The 13,988-nt window shown below is 36.3% G+C and overlaps 3 protein-coding genes across 3 annotated transcripts; 1 reads left to right on the top strand and 2 right to left on the bottom strand.

Moving 5' to 3' along the window:
• Positions 1-239: 239 nt before the first annotated feature.
• LOC113762019 lies at positions 240-5,579 on the bottom strand. The gene is made up of 6 exons (XM_027305253.1): positions 5,396-5,579; positions 3,975-4,628; positions 3,104-3,192; positions 2,335-2,434; positions 815-1,018; positions 240-658 (listed from the first exon to the last, which is right to left on the bottom strand). The coding sequence occupies exons 1-5, from the start codon at positions 5,546-5,548 to the stop codon at positions 830-832; spliced, it is 1,185 nt and encodes a 394-aa protein (XP_027161054.1). The 5' UTR covers positions 5,549-5,579; the 3' UTR covers positions 240-658; positions 815-829.
• A 1,825-nt stretch (positions 5,580-7,404) lies between these two features.
• LOC113763705 (thioredoxin-like protein CITRX, chloroplastic) lies at positions 7,405-8,360 on the bottom strand. Its single transcript, XM_027307606.1, has 2 exons — positions 7,996-8,360; positions 7,405-7,761 (listed from the first exon to the last, which is right to left on the bottom strand). Exons 1-2 carry the CDS (start codon positions 8,227-8,229, stop codon positions 7,570-7,572), a joined length of 426 nt encoding a protein of 141 aa, XP_027163407.1. The 5' UTR covers positions 8,230-8,360; the 3' UTR covers positions 7,405-7,569.
• A 1,337-nt stretch (positions 8,361-9,697) lies between these two features.
• Positions 9,698-13,349, top strand: LOC113762703 (GABA transporter 1-like). Its single transcript, XM_027306260.1, has 7 exons — positions 9,698-10,202; positions 10,402-10,632; positions 11,537-11,634; positions 12,052-12,238; positions 12,339-12,469; positions 12,586-12,819; positions 12,968-13,349. Exons 1-7 carry the CDS (start codon positions 9,875-9,877, stop codon positions 13,346-13,348), a joined length of 1,590 nt encoding a protein of 529 aa, XP_027162061.1. The 5' UTR covers positions 9,698-9,874; the 3' UTR covers position 13,349.
• The last annotated feature ends 639 nt before the right edge of the window (positions 13,350-13,988 follow it).

Raw genomic sequence — 13,988 nt, 5'->3', positions numbered from 1 at the left:
AATTTTCAAATTAATTTAGCTTTTTTCAAAAAAAAAAAAAAAACTAATACATCAAAGTCTTTTGCAAACATATAATAGTGTTCAGTATGCACCTTTAGCCAAGCACACGTGTTGAATTAAATCCCTATTCTAAACACGTTTTTTTTTTTTAATTTGGGCCCCCTTTCTCTCCACTAAAATGCATTTGAAGCCGACATACAAGTTGCTTGTCGATCACAGCCAAAGATGGCAGCAACAAATTAGCAAACAATTGGCTCATTTCCTTGGAGGTTAGAGTCTGTCCGCACCCTGCCTGTTGTGAATGTTTGACTACAATAGGACAAATCAAACAAACCAAAAGCAAAATGGAAAAAACTCTCAGGGGATTGCTTGGAGATGGAGTTATAAATTTCGCTCAAGTGAAATTCAATTTTAATTGTTAACTATTTTCTTCCGTTGTAAAAGAAAAACAGACGATTTGATTTCCATCTTCAATACTGTCAGCGACCCATTTGTCAAGCCAGTAATTAGGCCAAGCTGAGGTGGTTTACTGTAGCTGAATGACGAAACCGGTCAGATGAAATGCCCGAGTTGGCCGAACTCCTGAGGGGCGAAGAGTCTAGAAAAGACAATCCAAGATGTGTATCTATCTTTATTGACAAACAACATCAAAATTGACCTGCCACAAGAAGTTCAAAGGATAATAAAATGAAGATTTACCATTTGACATATATTTCATTCATCTAAGCAAGTTTTAAAATCAACACTATCAGACTAATCGGACCAAAAAAAAGGGTGCTGGGATAGAAAGGAAATAAGAACTATGGAACCATACCTTTCAATGAGTCTGTCATCTAACACACTCCAAATCATCAGAAGATATCCGGCAGACCGAACCCTGCAAAAGGTTTGGCAAAATTGGAGTAGACGAATTACTTGAGCATTCACTGAATACCACTGCCTGGGGACACCCAGAAATTGATTGCCTAATGAGTTCAATACAATCATTATCTGAGTAAGTTCCGTATCCATCAATAACCTGTACCAATTATCAAAATTATAGATCAGAACAAGTGTGTGAATAAAGAAAACTAAGAAGCATTACAATACACGATAGCTCATTTCAGCTTTAGAAATGACAGAAAAGAACAGATATCCTTTTGCATTATTTTAAATATCTAACCAGAATCAGACACAAAATCTTCCCCGAGTAGTTTCAAGAGCCAGCAAACCACCTAAGATATTCATTTCCAGATCAACATTATAATTTACCATAAACAACCTTCTACGCCAAGCACGTGAAGTATGTTAATCACATAAATATCAGATAACACACACGAAAGTGAGGGAAATTCTTTTGTTAGCAGAAAGCTTAATGAGTTAGTTTCTTCCCCATGCATTAAGCGATGAATATGATTCAAATCCAAAAGCGGTCCTTATCTAATTCTCCGTGCCAATTATACAGTAATCCCAAGTTTCAGGCTGATGCAAAATGAGTTTGGCAGCAAGTAATTGGATGTGTTTTAAGTGCATCCAGATTAGATTAGTAAAGAACTGCCTACAAGGTCCAGCTTGAGATAGCTTGGCATCAACTAGCCTGAAAACCTTACCAACTAACAGTTTTCATAAGAACGAGAGACAGTAAACCACCATGCAAGTTAAGCAAGCAAATAAAAAGCCCAACCAAGCCAGAACTTCCACAAGCTTTTTCACATAAGCTACATGTAAACCCTTTTAGTTAGCTCAGATGATTCATTTGCAACACCAAAAGTGGCCATCTCTTTCATTTTACATCATCTTAAGCTGTAACTTTTGGTCTTCATTCATTGCTAAAGGACATTGTGCTACGTCACTCAGCCTTACAAGTACAGTTTCTGGTTTATGATGCAACATACCAACCGTCTCCACAAGTTGTCCATTTCCTCCTCTTTGTGGTTCTACCGAAAACCGATTTTAGCTCAGGCATTTGACAAGGCATTTTTAGCATGAGAATATTTAATAGCCCAGCATTCTATCCTTAAAGCATGGATGATCTAGTAAAAATCCCCACAGAATTTTGCCCTGACATGCACAGAGGAACGGCGTTACCACATCCCATAACTATTCTTCTGCCAATATCGCATCAAAGTACTTATTACCACATGTATAAACTATGTCCACATTCATATATCTAGTCTCATAGACATTTTCTTTTAGAAGTAATTGTACACAACTTAACCAACTAAAGATTTCTGCCATTTCAGATATTTCTATTCATTATGTAAATTGCCAGGAAAATATGAAACAAAGTAAGCAAGGAGAACACAATTAGAAACTCAAATACCAATTTTAAATAGAAAATATGTTCAAAATTACCAGCAAGGAAACCCCACTGATGTCGACCTCGTTTAAGGAGACGAGCTCTAGAAGTCTCTTAGGTGTAGATAATAGAAACTCTGGTTCACAACTTTTTAACCTATCAAAGAAATGCAATGGCATAAGATTGGTGAATACAATTGTATATTGAGAAAAAGTAATTGAAATGGCTTGCAACAAACACACTGAATGCCAATGCCTCACATTGGACATGATCCTAACTAGTCTAGTGTTGGCAAGGAATATGCCTTGTCTACGAAGTGCATACATCTTTCTACTGTGAAAGACAATACATTGGATTGTTGTAGGATAGTATTAAAGAGAGTCATAATCTGGACATAGACTACCAAAAGATTGCATTGCTCAATGATAGGTATACTTGTCGGTCCAATCTGATTAATCAGTACATTTTCCTCTGAAAGTCAGAGATAATACTGACGATCACATAGAGTCAGACCTGCTAACCAAAACAGCCAAAATCCAAATTAAATTGTCTGAACAAGTGTGGATACATTTTATCAACTTGAAAGACATAAAATCACATGGTAATTTAAAGATCATATTCCTTACAGATTAAGCTTGTGAATACCTAGTTAACAATTGATACATAGTATCAAATGTGGCATGTAAAACTAATTATTACACTTTTCTACATGTTGAGAATCTTTCTTGAAAAATATTTGCAAGAGAATGTTTATTAAATTGATCTAAGCCAAATTCAGATAAGAAAAAAACAAAAGGAACGAGAAGGAGGATTTTAAAAACTGACCCTCGAATTTGATGATCTATTGAGGCACCTGGATGCAAACTCACTGTATGTATTCCAAGAGCTTTCAAAGGCTTGCAGATTTTCCGTACCTAAACTCCAGATGAAACATAGTCAAATTCAAAAACGTACAAAATGGTTATGGTAAAGACATCTCCAAAAGAGAAGAAAAAATTCTTTGAGCCGAAGAATAAATTCTGTGGGGTCAAATGTTCATGTGCAATTAATTATTTGCTTAGATCAATTTCAATATATATCAGATAAAACATTTGATCTCCTTGTCCCAGCTAAAACCAATTTTTTTTTTTTATAATGGTAACACAAACAAAGCCCAAGTTAAGATCCAGAAGTACAGACAGAAGAAAGACACATAGAAGGCATTATGCTGTAAAATAAAACGGAAAGCACCATTGAGTGACAGAAGCCTTGTTAGCAATTCTCTCCCCTCAAGGTCTGAGCTGAAAATTAAAAAATATCATATGCCACTAAAATCTGACATTCGATAGCCCCTTAAAACTTATCCTAAATTACTGAAAATCTCCTTGAAATGGACAGCCTTTAAGCTTGAAATAATTCCTAAAAGACGGATACTAACTGATTAAAAAACTTGTATACACATATTTCTAAGATCTGACTCTAAATCTACTAAAGCTTCATCAAATTAAAGACTCTCACAACCAACAAACACCATGTGTTCATGCCTGAAAGACAATAAAATACATTAAATAATCAAGACTGGCAGCTGAAACAAACAAAACAAATCAATAAGAATACCATTACAAAGAAGTCGCAACATGAGAATGGCACAACTTGGGGAAAGTTACAGCTTTTAAAAGTGACAAATGATATTCTTTCAGAAATAGAATGCACAAACCTTGGCAGCCTTTTCTTGAGATGGCACAATGAATAAAAGAAAGGGACTGCTAAATGACAATCCTCCCTTCTCCTTTCTTGCAATGGTATCAGCAGCACACGACACCACCCAAGCAATTTGCTCGGAATCAGAATCTGCTCCACTGGTCTCTACTATATCCCTTCCACTTGAATAAAACTTCCAAAACTCAACTCCCCATTTGTGAACAAAGAAAGGTCTATCTTCACTGCTAAAGGCCGATTCATGTTGCAGAGCATTCTGAATGGTATTCAGACAAAGAACTAAAAACTTTGATGGGCAATCTTGAAAAATTTCATGCCCTCCTTCATCAGTTTTGTTCCCACAGGCCTGAAGCATTGGGACCTCCGTTTTTCCAGGCTTCCCCACATCTTGCTTCCCCTCAGATTTAAAGACTGTAACAGATGCAATTGTGTTGTTCTCAATCTTCTCAAGTTTAAATAACTTTTCTTTTTTGGCATCTTCATTTGCATGATCTTTATTAGCAGCCATGTTCCTTGACAATGCTCGCTTCTTGTCCATATGTGTCTTGTCTACTCTAGAATCTAGAGGTCGTTTCTTATTCTTCACAGCATCAGTTTCACCGTATCTATCATTGAATGGATCCTCAGATGTAGGAAGGCTAAAACACATACCCTGTAAAATTACGACACATGCCTAGCTGTTACTCAAAGAAATTTCCATATAGCATTTATTTATCGTCGTAGATTCCTTTTTATTCCCCGTTTTTCAAACTGACATACATGAATCAGACAGTTTATCGATAACCTATGCCCACTTAAAAAGCAAAACGAAATGAACAGAATTACCCCAACGGGTGAATCCTACTCTCTGGTTTATCAACCACTAAGAATTTAGGACACAGCTACTCAGATGAATAATTAAACGGTTTTGGACAAGCATTCCTGGTTTATAAAATAAAAACCAAGAATCTTCCTCGTACTTTGTCTAACTTCAAGTTTAACGCTAACTTCAATCTCCACCAAAAATGAACAGCGCATCTATAAGTAATTTAAAACCCAGAAAATCTTCAATCTAAACTCTGAATAGTAATTCAAAGTACGATTTTAGAGCTCAATTCATGCAAATTAACGAACAGAACATTAAATCAAATAACCAACAACCCCAAAAGATATGCTTAACAATTAGCTCAGACAATCCAAATTCATAAAGTAAATACATCAAACGCAAATTAATCAAGTCTAACACATTAACATATAAAATTGACAACCCATTGTCCATTTTTCACTCTTTTTCTTTCTTTCTTTCTTCATTTATCTATTTATTTATCCTTTGGCCCGCCCAGATAATAGAAACCGATTACAGTTCCGAAGAAAAGCACATCAAAAACTGCAGAACGAAATATTTTGAAAAGAAGTGTAAATTTCCAAGTAAAGATTTACCTGACACTTGCGGCGTTTGCCTGTTAGTCGACGCTTTTTAGCAGCAATAATGGAAGCTATGCGATTAGAGACTTTGGAGGAATCCTTATTTTCTTGCTTTTTTCTGCTCTTTTTATTTTTCCTTCTCGTTATTGAATCATCGCTTTTCCCCATTGTTGTTTCTCGGTTATTCAGCAAAGTAATCAACAGAGACGAGCACGGGTGAAAGGAAGAAGATGGCGGTTTATGGTGGGTAGTAGGTTTGTAATATATGGCAAAATTATGGGTGTTTTCGTCATTTAAATTCTGTACTTTGGACCATGAACTGCCTGTGTGATTTATTAATGGGTTGTTGTAGCTTGGCCCAAACCAATATTTGTGTTTCTAGAATATTTCTTTAACATATTTATTAATCTTTTTTTACCTCACATACATCACATATTAAAAATACTTATAATGTTAATTTTTTACCCAAAAAGTCAAAAAAAATACAATCCAAACGAGTTATGAGGCTCAAATTGGGTTTTACAATGAGTGTGCGATCATTACATTGCGGTTTTATGGGTTTAGTGACCTTTAATCAAACAGATATTTTTAGCAACTTGAAGGAGCTTTTGGGATGAACAATAAATGAAAGGTTAGGTGGAATTAGGGTTGTTTATGGATCGGGTTGAGGTTCATACCTGATCTGGATCCAATTTGTTTTTAAAAGATACGGAATAAGTGATAGATCCAGTTACTCGAATCGAATCCAAATCCATTTTATCTATAAACTAAACTGATCGGATATGAATTTACATGTTCTTATCTGTTTTGAACCCAAATCTTATTAGTATAATTATTTTAATTAAAAACATATTTCTAATTAAAATTTGCTACTAATCTAATTATTTTTAAATTTAAAAGAATTTTCTATAAATCAAATGATTAGTAGAATTACTTTAATTATATTGTTAATATTGTATTAATAATTTTTATGTATAAATAAAAATTATCATAATTAATTCTTAAAAATGGATATATCCAACTCGGCTTCAAATCTGAACCTATATATTGAGACCCATCCGGATCTGATTCTCGATCTAAATTTAGATCTTTTCATTGCATGTTGGATCTGGGTTTGGAATTACCAATTCCAGCTTGGAATCAACTCGTTGACAGCCCTAGGTGGAGTCCTATTGTAAATGAACAGACACATTTTATTTAATTAAATGTGTTTGGATTGTAAATTATTCGAAATATTTTTTACTGTAGCACTTTTTTTGATATGATGTATGTGAGATAAAAAGGTGATTGAAAAATGTGTTGATGATGCAATTAAATCAGTATGTGTAAATAAAGTGTAAATAAAGTGAAATAATCTTCAATCCAAACACACTAGTACTAGTGTCAATGGAATTTTGACAACCCTAGCAAATACATTTTCAGTTCTCTGTTTTGATGTTTGTTGGGTGAGAGGATTTAAATCTAACATCTCTTATTGAATCAACATTAGAATCAAAATTTGAGATCTCTTTGTTAATTTTATTAAAATAAGCTAAGATTCTTATGAGTTATGAATTACGATTTTCGCCCTTGCTTTCTCCATCCCCCTTCTAGAAATGTTTTTAATTAGAAAATGAAAAGTGGTAGAACTATTATAACTACCACCATGCCACTCTCTATTTAGCTATGTAGTTGTCAGGAAAATATTTTCCAAACTAGAATAGCAGTTTTTTTTAAAAAAAAAAAAAAAATTCACTTTCAAATTTCAACTACTCCAAGTAAGGGGGCACAAGTTTTTGTCATAGTTAGAGTGAATGGCCCAAAAGGTCACTAAACTATTAAAAATGGCACCCTCTGGTCACTAAACTTTTTTTGTGGCCGAAAAGGTCACTAAACTCGCAAAAACTCTCCAGCGAAGTCATTTTACCGAATTTCACCGGTTCCTCATCCGGTAACATGGTCAATATGGAGTGGAGGAATATAGTAAAGGGGCAAAAATATCAAACAAAATATGGTCAACCTTTTTTTCTCTCGCAAGTCGTGCCTTAGATCTAGAAATTAGCTGAGTCCTCTTTTCATTTGTTGAAAGACAAATCTTCTCTCATCTATTCAAGGAAAAATCTCCTTCCATTTCATCCTGTCCAATGACTCATGGCAAGACGCAATAAACCGATTCATCAGGATACGAATCAAGAAAGTCAAGGAGAAATTTAAAAAAAAGAAAAAAAAAGAAGTGGCATTGTGCTAACATATAAGCTGAATCCAATTACTATCCATACCATTTCAAGTTCTTGAGCCATCAAAATACAGGGACCGCACCATGTTGCGTAGAAATCGATTATTAGTGGTACATTTCTCTCTCCCTTCACCAGATCTTGGACTTCTTTAGCAGACAGTTTTTTCTACACAAAGGAAGCAAAACAAAAAACCCCCCAATAAGCCTCTGAAAAACATCGAAAAAAGCTTCCTTTTTCTCGCAGGAAAAAAAAGACAAAAATGAAAAATATACTAGAAAAACACTTTGTAGTTGTTGCATGCTAAACAATGAATTCTCTGCACCGCCTAATCCCAAGAAACCAGCCACTAACAGAGCAGTACTATGTAATCAGCTACAAAAAAAGAGTACCGAATATTACCACAAGATAATCCTCTCTGACATACTTGCCAGCAGGTGGTAGGCAACGCAACTTTCTTGATGGCTGTTGAGTTGAAAGCAAAGAGGGCCTGTTGGCTGTGGAGATGGGATTTCTGTTGGGGACGGGGTTGAAGAAGAAAGAGCTGGAGTAATGGGTTTGTAGTAGATTCATGCCAGAGGGACCAAGACGTGGCGGAGCATGAAAGGAAGAAGAAGAAGAGAGAGCAGAGTCCATTTTTTTTGCCCGCCCGCCGTCCGTTTTCCTCCTTACCTGATGCTAAAGAGAGGAAGTCGGAAAAAGGAACTGTCACCTTATCTGATGTGCGGCATTTCCAGCAGAAAGGAGGGGGAGAGAAAAAAAGGTTGACCATATTTTGTTTGACATTTTTGCCCCTTTACTATATTCCTCCACTCCATATTGACCCTGTTACTGGATGAGGAACCGGTGAAATTCGGTAAAATGACTTCGCTGGAGAGTTTTTGCGAGTTTAGTGACCTTTTCGGCCACAAAAAAAGTTTAGTGACCAGAGGGTGCCATTTTTAATAGTTTAGTGACCTTTTGGGCCATTCACTCTCATAGTTATAGGGTACAAATAAAGAGGGTTAAAAACTTACATCCAATTCAATGCCGTTTTGACAAAAAAAAAAAACTTACATCCAATTTATATGCTATGCTTGTCCAGAATTGCCACTACCAGAGAACATAGCATGGACTCCATATTATTTACATGTGAAGTGCAATTATTATTGGTTTAATTTGTTCATTCGAATCCGAGTTTTCATTTTAGGCCACCCATAATAATTGTAGATTCAAGTTTATCTTTGACTTCCACCAAGATTTGATCTTCTCGCCAATGCCAAAATGATTGCCCGCTGAATGCTGGCCTGCCAAACGCTTTATTTTTATTTTTTGTCAGAAGTCTTTCTTTTATATCATAAAAAATCTTTGATACATACGCCAGCATGCTGCATGTACTTAGCTGGCAACTGTCAGACAATCACTTTGTGCAGTCCACACTAGAAACTATTCTTCCACCTAATTTCGTAAACAAGATTACCAGCGAATTTCGCCGATTCATGACGAGTGTGTTGACTTCTTGCTTCGCAAAGGTCCTCACTCCCATGGTTTAATTTGTTGGCCTGCCAAATGCTCGATCGAGTCTGTTTAAAACTTTGCTGGTTTGCCACCCGTCTCCTTCCTTTTCTTCTGGTTCTTGGAGATCGAGTTAGCACTTATTTTGCAGCAAAGTTTGGACGACTTGGTCCTCCCAAAAAAGTCCTCCCAAAAAAGTTTGGCCGACTAAGAACTCTAGGCTGCCTGTAATCAAGCAACAAGGGAGGCGACAAAACAACCTCTAGGCTGCCTGTACTACTCTTTCCCTGAGTTCACCGGCAGCAATCGATACAATATATTTCTGATTGACCAGTGACCATCATAAGTTGGTCTATAATTATTAGTTAAAATACCGTGGGAACATCTCATCTATGTAGAAATGCAATGCGACACATTCAAGCATGCATAATAACCAAACAGCTGATGCGGGTCAAATGTTGATTGCCTGATTTGACTGTATCTTAATTTGTTTATAGAAGCAACTCCAGCTGATATATTAAGGTGCAACAACTATAAATAATTCATTTGCCGATCTCTTTCAATCAACTCCACCCATAAACTTGCTACTTACTAGAGCATGGAATGAGACAAAGATATACGAAAACAATAATGATGAATAAACCAGTTTTACACGGAGCATATTTCCACGCAAACGTCCAAGATATTAGTTTTCAATTTTCGGCTGGTAGCATGTGCATTGCAGCATTAGTCTGTCTTTTCCGAAATGAGTCAAGCCCATCATATAGTGTTGAACACAGAGTTGTGAATGAATCTGAATCTTACCTTAAAGCTGAATATCCTTAATTTATACTGCTCGAAACCAACCGGCGTTGACTTGTTGATTTCACTCTCAGTGCTACATAACCCCTCGTATCGCCCACAATTCTGTTCCAACATTTTTGGTCGTTTATTCACACACACATTCTATCCGCAGAACAGATCCCACATAAATCACACGCATAGAAGGTGGAAAATGGGAACTGCTGTCCTAGACTCCCCCAAGCTATCTCCAGAACATGGAGAAAAAGGTGGTGCAGCAACAGTCGGCCCCAAAGAGCTTGATGCTGGTGCCCTTTTCGTCCTGAAATCCCGAGGTTAGACACTAATTAGCAAGTACTCCTACTGCTTTCTTCACATCTATCTGGTGGGATTGTATTACCCATCTGGCGGCCTACAACTCTTCCAACTGCTCGATCCAAACTGTTGCTTACATCGTTTAAAACTGAAACGAAATGAAATACTTGGTGGTATGTTTTTTTTTTTGTTTGCGGTGCTTGATTTCATGATGGACAGGGACATGGTTGCACTGTGGATACCATCTAACAACAGCAATAGTTGCGCCGGCACTATTGAGCTTGCCCTTTGCATTTGCCTTGTTGGGATGGGCGGGTGGAGTTTTGAGCCTCGCCCTCGCCGGGCTGGTGACCTTCTACTCCTACAACCTTCTATCCTTAGTACTGGAGCACCATGCGGCGCTTGGAAAGCGCCAGCTTCGTTTCAGGGACATGGCTCATGATGTTTTAGGTATGTAATTCTACTCATCAAGAGGTGTGACAATGTCCAGCTTTATACGAAAAGATATCCAAAATGTGAAGGATCATAGTCTCGAATTTAGACCAGCCGAAAGATTTTCGCTTTTCATTCTGGTTGGATTATGTGTCTCATTACATTTTTTTTGGGAGAAAAATAGAAAAATCTTCCATTATTATGCTGAAAACAATTTTTTTTAGTGGCAGGACAAATTTTGTCATTCTAATTTCTTTGGTGGAAAATGGTATGTTTTTCAGCTTGAGAAGCTCCCGATGTCGGTGGAAAAATTGTAATTTTTCTACTGCCAGGGAGTGAAGTTCAAATAATGCAAATAGTAGACAATTAAGCACAAGCCGGCAATGGGCTTATTCTCGGCTAATGATTTTAACTGATTATATATTTTAATTTTGAGTAATTAATTTTCCTTTTGTATTCTGATTATAGATTTTTTTAATGATAAAAAAATTAAAATCTATAATCACTCAAAAGACTAACTTTTGTTAGTTTTAATTATTAGTCATAATCAGATTTCATAAAATCTAAAATAAACGAGAACAAAGCCAATAATATTAGAAAGTTCAAACTTTCATCAGGTTCGCTTTTGATGCGAGTGTGAAAGATGCTCTCTCTAGTCTAGTCTCTACTCTACAACTGCAACAAGCTAGCAAGTGGAATTCAAATAAAGTCAAAAGCAGACAACAATAATATTAGAAAGTTCAAACCTTTCATTGGGTGGGCTTTTTATGTGTCAGCACCGTCATTATCAAACGACAATAATTAAGCAAGTGAAGTTCAGACAAGGCCGAAAGAAAACCATAAGCGCCGGGCAGCCATATTTGACAGTTCAAACTTTAATTACGTAGGCTTACTTTGAAATTGACGAATTTGATGTATACAGGGCCAGGATGGGGTCGGTATTTCGTTGGCCCACTTCAATTGGGCATTTGTTATGGGGCTGTCATTGCATGTACACTTCTGGGTGGACAGAGCTTAAAGGTAAGAAAACTATTTAATTTACTGTTAAAAAAAAAAATTCTAACTGCATGAAGGAAAAGAAACTCCAATTGAACTAATGCTACAAAATAGTACTGTAGTACCTCACTACACGGCCAATCAGTGTATATATTGACGGATCTAAATATATGCTATATTATTTCGCTTTGAATTTAAATGTCAAATTTTACATATTAGTGTATATATTGTCAGTGTTTAAGAGATTTATTCTTATACTTAATTACTTGATTTGAAGAGGTACATTTCACCTCAATTAATCAATTGAAAAAAATTAGAAATTAGAAGATTTATCTAATTTAGGCCACATATAGTTATACTTACACCGATTCATCTTGTTTAAATCTAGAAAAGTTAAAAGTGAAGCTTCAAACTCTCCTTTTGCCTGTTGTTGTCTTGCAGTATATTTACTTGGTGGCTAGACCGAACGGGAGCATGGAACTGTACCATTTCGTTGTTATTTTCGGAGGCTTAACATTAGTAATGGCCCAAATGCCATCATTTCATTCATTGAGGCATATCAATCTCATCTCCTTGCTTCTTTGTCTTGCTTACTGCGCTTGCACCACTGCAGGAGCCATATATGTAGGTAATTATTCAAGAATCACAGCCATAGTGTTTATTTTCTTTTCTTTCATTTGCCCTTTTCCCCCCAAACATTATCAACTTTCTGGCATTTCCAAGTGCAGGATACTCTAAAAATGCTCCTCCAAGGGACTACTCAATCACTGGAGTTGGTATAAATACAGTCTTTGGTGCCTTCAACGCTTTTTCAATTATTGCCACAACATATGGCAATGGAATTATACCTGAAATTCAGGCAAGTTTTTACTCATAACAATTGTTTCTTCATCATGCTGACCAAGTTAGTGGAGTATTAAATATCCCTCAAATGCTAGCTTGTGATTTTTTATTCCTTATTCTTTATTTTTGCAGGCCACTATAGCCCCTCCAGTAACGGGGAAAATGTTTAAAGGGTTATTGGTTTGCTATGCAGTTGTGATTTCCACATTCTTCAGTGTTGCAATTTCTGGATACTGGGCATTTGGAAATCAGTCTCAACAATCTGTTCTCTCAAATTTCATGGTCAATAACCATCCTTTACTGCCTAAGTGGTTTCTTCTGATGACCAATGTCTTCACCTTGGTGCAAGTATCAGCAGTTGTCTTGGTAAGACGCATTCATGTTATATCATGTTACATTACATACCAAATTCATGAATACTTTATTCACCAAAATGGCGAAGATAGCGCTGGAACTCCAAGTAAACCTTGTTGATATGTTTAGCCAATTAACCTTGATGAGATTGTGATTCTAGGTTTACATGCAACCGACAAATGTTGTTATAGAGCGGGCATTTGCAGATCCTAAGAAAGACCAATTCTCGGTCAGGAATGTTGTTCCCCGTCTGATATTCCGGTCATTATCAATCGTCCTAGCAACAACCTTGGCCGCAATGCTACCTTTCTTTGGAGACATTATGGCATTGTTTGGGGCCTTCGGTTGTATTCCTTTGGATTTCATTTTGCCAATGGTTTTCTATAACCTCACGTTCAAACCCTCAAGGAAGGGCTTGGTGTACTGGGGAAACACAATTATTGCAGTTTTATCCACAGTTTTGGCCTTGGTTGGGGCAGTTGCATCGGTGAGGCAGATAATTTTGGATGCCAAGACTTACCGTTTGTTTGCTAACATGTAATACTAATACTACATATTTGTAGCAAACGCTGAGGTAATGTTTAGAAATTGATATGAAAGTGATGGAATACTTTATGAATACTTCACTTGTTAATATTTAAACAAGTGATTTGTCTTTTTACTTCACTTGAAATAATTATTTAGCACTTTTTGTGATATGATATATGTGAAATAAAAAAATTATTGAAAAAAAATTGATTGAAAATTATAATTGTGAGGTAAGCAAAACAATATTTGGGGAAAAGTTGCTACCAAACACACCCCTGGATACAAAAGACTACGTGGTAAGAGTTGATGTAGAACAATGCAAAACGACAAATTCGCATTCTAATATTATTCAATAGATTATTTTGTGTTGATTTTTAGCCCGCTCAGTATTTGACTTGTTGTATCAAAAAGCATCCAATCGGAAATCATATGCCCATGTTGCGGACGAGTTTCAACCTGCCGTGAATCAGAAGGGCCATACGATACCCGTGGTCCATGTGGTCCATGTGGTCCGGATTTGCAATTTCCCCGTGGTGACAAAATTTTTTTTTTTTGGAAATAAAAAGCAAAGTTTATTAATAGACAGATGAAAATTGTTCAATGCGATTTGATTATTTGACTTATAACACTGCTCTAATGGTAGGTTAAACATG

This window comes from Coffea eugenioides, chromosome 2, assembly GCF_003713205.1.
Source record: "Coffea eugenioides isolate CCC68of chromosome 2, Ceug_1.0, whole genome shotgun sequence".
Taxonomy (NCBI): Eukaryota; Viridiplantae; Streptophyta; class Magnoliopsida; order Gentianales; family Rubiaceae; genus Coffea; species Coffea eugenioides.
Note: the sequence above shows the minus strand (reverse complement) of the source record. Positions and strands in the feature narration are given on the sequence as shown.